A 9,075-nucleotide genomic window follows, 5' to 3' on the forward strand; every position below is an offset into this window, starting at 1 on the left:
GTGGGTTGAATAAATTAACCATATTAACTAATAACCATAACTATGATGACATGAACATAAATGTGTGCATTGGTGCAGGAAATATGTCCAGATATTGTAGTCGAAGTATCAAATATTTAAATGGTTGTGCAATATCTGCATGTGCTTTCTGGAGTGGGGGGAGGGGCATTTTTGAGCATCTTTGAATATGGGGGGGGGCGGGGGGGGGGTGGCATTTCCCCTTCAAAGTATATTATGATTATGCCTTGCCTGGACCAACTTGTACTTGCCTAGATACTGTACATAGCCTCGTGGTCTGCAAGGGTGGGAGATGGTGGAACAGTGAAAACATGTGCGACCTAAGAGCAGGCTGGTAACAGCATGACATTTCTTATGACGTAGGGTGGGCGTGGTGACACTGGAGGAGCCGCACCTCCGAGGGCCCGCCAATAGGAACGGACACCGGCTTCTGTTGAAGCCAGATGGCAGCTGATATATAAACGTGTGTCCTGGGCTGATGCAATAGAGAAAGACGATATCATATGGTCGCTGACAGAGAAAGGACCAGCATCTCATCTTTGACGCGCAGTGTCGATCCAAGTCTATAGGCTATTAATTTACGTACTTAATTGTTGGTGAGTGGGAATCTTTTTCAATTGTTATTTCAAACGACTTCTGTAGCCCTTAGGTTCATTAAATATGAGCTTGTGATGTGCTGTAGGCCTATCTTTAGATGATGCCTCAGTCACTGGGCTTGACTAAGCGATTTAAAAAAAAAAAAAAAAAAAATGTCTGACTTTAATTACTGATTATTTTCCATTCTGAATACTGATTTGTTTCTGTATACACAACTCAATTACATGACAGTCCTACATATTTTAGATTGCCATCGTTTATAAATGATGATATTCAAGATGTGCCCAGATAGAGTGAAAATATCTTGCTTTACATCTGAATAATGGAATTGTTTCTAACAAGACTAAGTTAACAGTCTCCGGTTGGGTGCCGGTAGTGCACAATTAGCCTAGGCCTACTGTCGGGATCAAACAAGAAGGGCAGACCCTGCCATATACCATCAGGTTGCGTCACTATTAGAACGAATTACCCTTGTCACTGAGCAACTCTTCTCTCCTTTCTGCTGTCGTGGCGACTGTAGGCTAGACTCGCACAATGACCTCCTTCAGCTAGGAGTGATGAGTCGCCCCCTAAACCCGATTCTCTCAACCCAGTTACTCCAAACCAAAACAAAGTGAGACCCCCAGTTATGCAACAGCCAACAGACGTTCGTGATGTGAATGTCTGAGGCTCTTGCGCTCGTTTTTTCAAAGCACACAGGCTTGCGCAAAATCGGAAGCCTATTCTGTCCGAGCTGAAGATGAAATAACGGGCATTTCCCACTGCCGTGATCTCGAGCTTGAGTCATAATTTGCATGTCTTAAATTGAGGATTGTGATTCTGGCATGTTCCCACTGATATTGGCCATCATGTTCATCTGTCAGAAGGGAAATTTACATCGTTCTATCAGAATAGCCTACATGGAACAGGTTAGGCTATGTGGTGAATGCAACCCATGTATCACCTTTAGACATGAGTGAGCGGCAGTGAAAGTACCAGGCTTCTTTCCGTTTTCCCAATTTAACATTTGTCCATTTCATTTGATAACTGCTAAGGCTACTCGGAGAAACTAAGAGAATTGACCACTAGTTACTCAACTGCCGCTGTTGTCTTAACGAACCTCGAGAGGAATTACAAACAGCTTACCTTGCACTGTTTTCATTTACTCGAGCGTCAACCAATAATCGTGTTCTCATTGGCTGAGGTTGAAGGCAGGGCGGTATAAATTCTCTCAAATTACACATTTCATTCCTTCCGAGCACGCAAACCAGTGTACGGTAAGTCTACAATGGAATAATGCTCATCACATATAAGTCTACTCAGGTTTTTTTTTTTTTTTTTTTTTTTTAAAGATCTGTTTGTACGCTGGAGAGATAGTTCTGCTGAACTGTAGGCGTAGTGTTATTATTTTATTTTACTTCCAAAGGTAAATATAATAATAAATGGCTAAATGGGTCGTATGCGTTGTTTTACAATTCAAGCAACCTGGACAATGCAGCTATAGCCTGTAGTGAGCATGTCAACAACGAGAAACCCCCAGACACTTTTAAGCATAATGAAACATTGTGCTTAAAGTTTCAGAGACAATTCTTCGCGAGAACACTAGCCTACTGCAGTTAACCAATTTGAATACCAGATGAGCTGAAGGTGTGAATCTGTTTCACATGCAAATTGTACCCACTCCCTTCTGCAGTTATTTACATTCTTTTGTTTTTTGGTGTCTTGGCACTTGAGTTGTCTCGGTTTCAACTGTTCTATTACATAGCTGTTATCCCAACTAAGGGTTTTGGTTTCTTCTGCTCCTCTTTTCAGGTAACTGAAGATGCCAGTGATCAGAGTCTTGAGCAGAGTTGCCAAGCAGGCCCTTCTGGCCCCCGGCTGTGGATGCCAGCCAGTTGCAGTGGCTGTGCGTAACATTAGCTTCTCTCCGCGCCAGGTCACCTCGGGATCCGATGCCAGCTTCCACTCGGTCTCCTTCTCCGAGACAGACCATCCCAAAGTCCTCATCACAGGTATGGGATGCATTCATGGTTACCCCGCCCTACATTGTTATGTAAGCTGTTACTGTGATTGGTTGAGTAGCACACAATTACCAGGAAACATAATTTCCCCGAAGAAGCACTGATTACTGACTAAGCATTGATGAAATATTCACTTCCTCTAGTCTATAGTTTATGACATACAGTATGTCCTGCACACAATATCACACAATCCATCTGTTTTAAACTCCCTTCATATATTTAGTAAAATGTGAAAAAGTTTACACACATTGGTAATGTAATACTGTCAAATTGTGGTGTTTTCTGTTAACATCACATTTGTCCTCCTGGTTCTCCAGGTGGCTTGGGGCAGCTTGGTGTGGGTCTGGCCCAAATGCTGAGGTAAGCAAACTATATGCACACCATTGCTCCATGTCGACATTATGCCAGATGTTGGATGCGACTATTTGCGTTTGGTCAATAGTTAACAGATCATACAGACAAATTCAGCTGAAATGCGTCAGAGCTTCTGTAAGAGTTTTGAAATACCACCAGATATAGGTGAAGGCCGCAGGTGCTTTCGTCATTGATAAGATTTATCCCTGTTTTACAGGAAGAGATTTGGGAAGAACAACGTCATTCTGTCAGACATTAGGAAACCACCAAGCAATGTTTTCCACAGTGGTAAGTGTTTCTGAATGTGCATCAACATATTTGGGTTTATTTTTCTTTCTCTATCTAAGCACAAGGTGCTAGTGTTTCAGTAGTTTATTGCCCAACACCATATTCCATGAATTAAAAACATTTATTGAGCATAAATTAACTCTTATGGTGCTATTTATATGAATAGCCCCTTGAAGCCATATGCTTTTTTATCTGATATGACTGTAACAACCAATATGTGTTTGCTTTGAGAAAACAAAGACATTTGAAATTCAAGCAATGCTTTAGCACTTTAGATTAATGTGACAACTCAATCTTAAAGAGATTATATCGTGCCCGAACGTGCCTCCAGATTTTCGCTTGATTTGATAATGGGCATATGTTTTCCAAGTACTGTATGTGCCAGGCTGATCTCATGGTTTGGACAGCCCAAGGACAAGGAAACGTACATGGAAAACTAGATGAATAAATACCAGATGCAGTGCAACTAAGTGTGTGAATAACAGCGTAGATTTTGGCATGAGTATCTACACACTTTCTTGTGTGTTATGTCATCAGATATTGAACCACTGTGCACTGAAATCCCTGATTTCAGGATAGTCATTTATGTATCCATAGAAGTCTTACAGGGTATGCACCAGATTTTTTCCTTTGTTTTGTAAGTCACTGGTGAAACATTATTGCAGAATTGTTGATGTGTGACAGTACAGACACTGTGCTTAGGAGAAGGAAAATTGGGATTGGATTGGCAGAGTGGACATTGAAAGGGCTTTGAATTGATTTTGTTGCAAGAGGAAAGGTACCCTGTCAACACCTTGGGAAATAAATAGTCCGATTACAGCAAATGGTAATTAGAAAACAAGATGAACTGCTACTGACTTGTCAATATTCAATCCTGGGCTGACCTCTGGCAATATATACGTGGGGTTTTTGTGGAGGGGGTGAGGTTGGGGGCAGGGCAGTGGCTTTTCTGCTACAGGAAGATTGCTATAATGCACTCCAATTTATTTATTTATTTTATTTTTATTTGATAGGGACAGTGCTCATTAATCAACAGACAAGTCACTTGCTGTAAACAAGCCAGAGTTAGCTACAAGAGCTAATTTCCATCTGTTGTCCCTAGCCAGATCTTAAAGGCACCCTAAAATTCAAAAGGTATAAAATACAATAACAAGTTGAGCCAGCTTGTCGTCTTCCAAACAACAGACATCGCAACCATCACCTAGGAGTCTTTGTCGTGACTGTTTGTTCTACAGTTCTGAAAACATTTGGCTGTCACCACCAGTAATATGCAACTTAATACCTGTGCATTGAAACGACTTGCACAGTAATCGTGATGATAGATAATTATGGCATTGTAATTTAATCCTCTGTATCAAATGAAGGGTAATGTCAAATGTCAGCATGGGTGGGGTGGTTTTACTGGTTCTGAGAAAAGAGTATCATCTTGACTTTTTTTTTTTTTATCGTTGTCAAATTCAGTGAGTCAATTGCCTGTCACTGGTGGTGGACCAGTAACCACTCAGTGAGCTGCACATCTTTTAATTAAAACAAACGTTTAGGGGTGTTTTAAGGACAGAATAGTGCATGCACAAACCGAGCATTGTTAAAGCCATACAGAGCTCCATTCTAAAGCTGCCAAATTCCACAAACACGCTCAATCGTCGAGTTTTCGGTGTCAAACACTCGTTTTCATGCTAGGCGATACAGAAAACGGGCTTAAAGTGTAAAATACAGAAACATTCCTTTAACTGGCCCATGTGTATGTGCTTTTCCTTTGCCCAGGGCCCTTCATATACGCAGACATCCTGGACTACAAGAACCTGCGGGAGATCGTGGTGAACAACCGCATCACCTGGCTGGTGCACTACAGCGCCCTCCTCAGTGCCGTCGGAGAGGCCAACGTCCCGCTGGCGCGTGCCGTTAACATTACCGGTGAGTGGACACACCGCACGGCCACAGGGCGTCGCTGGCGGTCAGAATCTAGACTCTAGAATCCAGGATGCGGAGATTCTTATATTTACATGGTTCAGAATATGCAGTGGATAGATAAGCGTGATTGATTAAGTCAGCACAGACCACATAAGGTCAGTGGTTATCTGGTCAGCTAATTTGTTAGCACACAAATGTAATGTTTGATAGTGTGCTGTATTTCCAGCTGCCTAAAATTTCTTAAATTTATTTGTTGCAGTGAAATTCTGTGATTTAAAAAGGGAACGAAGAAGCAACCATTGCGTAATACTTTCAGATGTGTTAAGAGAAGTGCACTACTTTTAGAGCAATCTTTCTTAACTCTTCTTCAATCCTATCTCTGGCAGGACTTCACAACATCCTGGACATTGCAGCAGAGCACGGGCTCCGTCTCTTCGTCCCCAGCACTATCGGTGCCTTCGGGCCCACCTCACCCCGCAACCCGACCCCTGACCTTTGCATACAGCGTCCCCGCACCATCTACGGTGTCTCCAAGGTCCACGCAGAGCTGATGGGAGAGGTGAGCTGGATGTCCCCATCGCACACTGCACAACGTAGAACAGCCTAGCACATCTCCTAGTGCCCAGACTTTTGCCTGTTGGAATTTTGGAGTTTGGAATGTGATCTGAATGCTTCTCTCTCATCACTCACTCTCTGTCTCTCGCCCACCCGCAGTACTACCACCACCGCTATGGCCTTGACTTCCGTTGCCTGCGCTACCCGGGAATCATCTCTGCAGATTCTCAGCCAGGGGGTGGCACGACAGGTAAGGCAGACCTGGGCCTGCCTGGGCCATGTGTGAACACCTTCCAAGCCCAGAACGTGGCCTCTGGATTTTTCCCTGTCACGCCATGACACCGTTGGGGGTGGGGGGGTGGAGGAGTGTGTAGGTGGTGAGGGTATTGCATAACTGAGAGGGGAACTTGGATGAGGGTGGCATTCCTGCTCTGTCCCTCACGTTAACTATTCTTAGCTCCCCCCTTGAAATTGATGATGATGTGTGTGGGATGGGTCCTCTCTCCACCAATGAGCTCGCTTCTCATGTGCCCTCTCAGACTGTGGTTTAGTGGGTGTGAACCTGATGAACTCTGCCAATGTTCTAGAATGTGTAGAGAAAAAATCCGGCATAACTGATTATTTAGTGATCATGATATGCCAGTCAAATGAAGATCAATGAAGCTCTCTTTTCCCTTAGAGCTTAGCTGTACCCACTGATAAAATATATCCCAGGTCTGTTCCCAGATCTGTCATTTAACTTAGAATGAAAGGATCTGGTACATGAAAAATTCATAACACATGCTGCCAGGACAGGTGTATGTCTGCTGAGTGCCAAGTCTTATTGCTGTGGTTCCATGTCCCTCCTCTTTGTAGACTACGCAGTTCAGATTTTCCACGACGCTATCAAGACCGGGAAGTTTGAGTGCAACCTGAACCCGGACACACGGCTGCCCATGATGTACATCGACGACTGCCTGCGGGCCACTCTGGAGGTCTTGGAGGCACCCGCAGACCTGCTCAGCATGCGCACGTACAACATCAACGCCATGAGCTTCACCCCAGACGAACTGGCGCAGGAGGTCCAGAAACAGCTGCCCGACCTGCAGGTCGAATACAACATCGATCACGTGCGACAGGCCATAGGTAAGAACTTTGTATGACACATTTTTCCCAAAGAATTGTATTTATTATTGTATTTTCATTGTACAGAACTTGATTTAATATATTAAAAGTACTCTAAAATGTCTCCTTGATGAGTTCTTGAAGGTTTTCAAGGAGCATTTGAAAAAAATCTTCAAATGCTTAAACTATAACCATTTCAACAGCTCCCTTCAACTATATTGAAGGGACCTACCCAAGTTATTAGGGGCCTTTCTCCAACTGACATTTTTTATCTTGTGTCTGTTCCTACTAGCTGACAGCTGGCCAATGAACTTCGACGACAGCAATGCTCGCAACGACTGGGGCTGGAAGCACGACTACGATCTACCGGAGCTCTGCCAGACTATGCTCAACTTCATCGGCGCAGAGACCCGCATGGCCCAAGCCAACTGAGCCTGCTCCAAAAGTCATTGAGACATGTACATAGTGTATAAAAACTGTTGGCTTTGGAGAGGAGAGAACTCTAGATCTGTAAATAGTATGTATCTCTCTCTGTCTCTCTCTCTCTCTCTCTCTTTCTCTGTCTTTCTCTGCTGCTTGGGAAAGCCCTGTTGTCTTACAGCACACTGATCAGTGTCAGATTCAGAAGGTTCCTTTCTTGGTTCTCTTGGCCCTTTAAAACGGGCACAAAAGACCTCATGCACCCCCACCACTACCACCACACACACACACACACACACACAAGAAGATCTGAGGAAGTGAATGTGTGTGTGTGTGTGTGTGTGTGTGTTGGGGGAAGACACATCTAACACAGTAAGAATGTACTTAGGTCATGAAATATACATGTGCAATTCAGGGATACAGTGAGCCAAATATGATTGTTACCGTGGTCAAGATGGATGTACCCATCGAAGGAATACTTTTTTAAGGGCTCTCTTTAATTTTTGTCATTTTCTTTTGATGATTTTTGTAAGCGTTATTATTTTTTTTGTATAGATAAATTATACAACACAGCTTAAATTGAAATTAATTGTGACATACCGTACAAACATATTTCTGTGATGAGGTCAAGGAAAATGACAACACTAATAATGATGTATCCTTGCTGAATAAGAAGTTACATAGCGACGTTTGTGGACGTACACTAGTATTCACTGAAGGTGACGGAAACATTTCTGAGCTACACTCACTATATTTGCTCGTGTCTGCCTGTCATTTGTTCTTCTGCTTCTATTTATTTGGTCTGGCACTGTATGGCCAGAATGTGTATAGGCTGACTGATCAGCCAGCTTTGCACCATAGATATGTCTGAAAATCAAACAAATCTTTTCCATTATTTTTTCTGAGGGGTAACATTACCACAGATCTATCTACTGTCTAGATCTAACTGTCTACACAACACAATTCCCTCAGTGGGGACAGTAACTCTTTCAGGAGCTATATTGAAATGGATGAATAAGCCATTTTTATTTTTTTAAAGTTCAGTTTTGTTAAATTGTTTTTATTTGGAGAGCATTGGACATGTTCCAGTCTTTTGTCTTGACAAACCTGCTATCTTATTAAAACCTTTTTTCCAAGTATTTTCAGTTGTATGACTTTATTGCCATATTGGTGTTTTTTCCCGTGGTAATATTGTATATCCTGCACTACTAAACACAAATTAAACATTTTTGATCATACGCCAACTCAACGCATTTAGATGAATACAGAGACAGTTTCTCAAGTTCCCTTAAACTACAAACACAAGGCACTATCTCAAGTACACTTGGGAGATCTGGGCTATTACCAGGCCACAAATGAATAATGTTCAGAATCATAAGTTGGTGAAATTTCACCATGTGATGGGTTTTTCCATGATCCTAGCACATATGCTACAGTTATTCTTACCATTTTAAAGAGTAATATCTTTTTATAGGCATGATTGGGACAGGCTAAGGTTTCGCATTAGATGAAAAAGGTACCTTGCCAATTCAATAAATATTCAGTCATTTCAGATGTTTAATAAACAACACAGACAGACAACAGTCACCCAATTAGAGATCTGAAAGATACCGTAACCACAATGTTTTTCTGGTGAAAATCCAGCATCTGCTCAAATCAGTTTTACTGGATTTAAGCCAAATGCTTGACTTTCAAATCCAGGTTGGTAATTATTTGTTTAAGCAGGCTCCTTTCCTGTTTAAGTTGGCAGTCTGCTAGGTAGGCTGTAATACACCTCCCTGATAAAACAATCTAAAGTGAAAACCTCAGCTGCACTGAGTAGTGATAG

At 42.5% G+C, this 9,075-nt stretch overlaps 1 protein-coding gene across 2 annotated transcripts; it reads left to right on the forward strand.

Moving 5' to 3' along the window:
• Window positions 1–466: 466 nt before the first annotated feature.
• Window positions 467–8,386, forward strand: tdh (L-threonine dehydrogenase). Of its 2 annotated transcripts, none has more exons than XM_062551465.1 (9): window positions 467–614; window positions 2,407–2,606; window positions 2,933–2,975; window positions 3,187–3,257; window positions 5,022–5,171; window positions 5,555–5,727; window positions 5,883–5,973; window positions 6,579–6,848; window positions 7,120–8,386. In XM_062551465.1, the coding sequence occupies exons 2-9, from the start codon at window positions 2,417–2,419 to the stop codon at window positions 7,257–7,259; spliced, it is 1,128 nt and encodes a 375-aa protein (XP_062407449.1). In that variant the 5' UTR covers window positions 467–614; window positions 2,407–2,416; the 3' UTR covers window positions 7,260–8,386. The 2 variants fall into 2 exon arrangements, with proteins under 2 accessions (XP_062407449.1, XP_062407450.1); XM_062551466.1 differs by lacking the exon at window positions 467–614 and adding an exon at window positions 1,604–1,871.
• Window positions 8,387–9,075: the final 689 nt, after the last annotated feature.

The sequence above is a fragment of the Sardina pilchardus genome, chromosome 12 (genome assembly GCF_963854185.1).
Source record: "Sardina pilchardus chromosome 12, fSarPil1.1, whole genome shotgun sequence".
In the NCBI taxonomy this organism is placed as follows: domain Eukaryota; kingdom Metazoa; phylum Chordata; class Actinopteri; order Clupeiformes; family Clupeidae; genus Sardina; species Sardina pilchardus.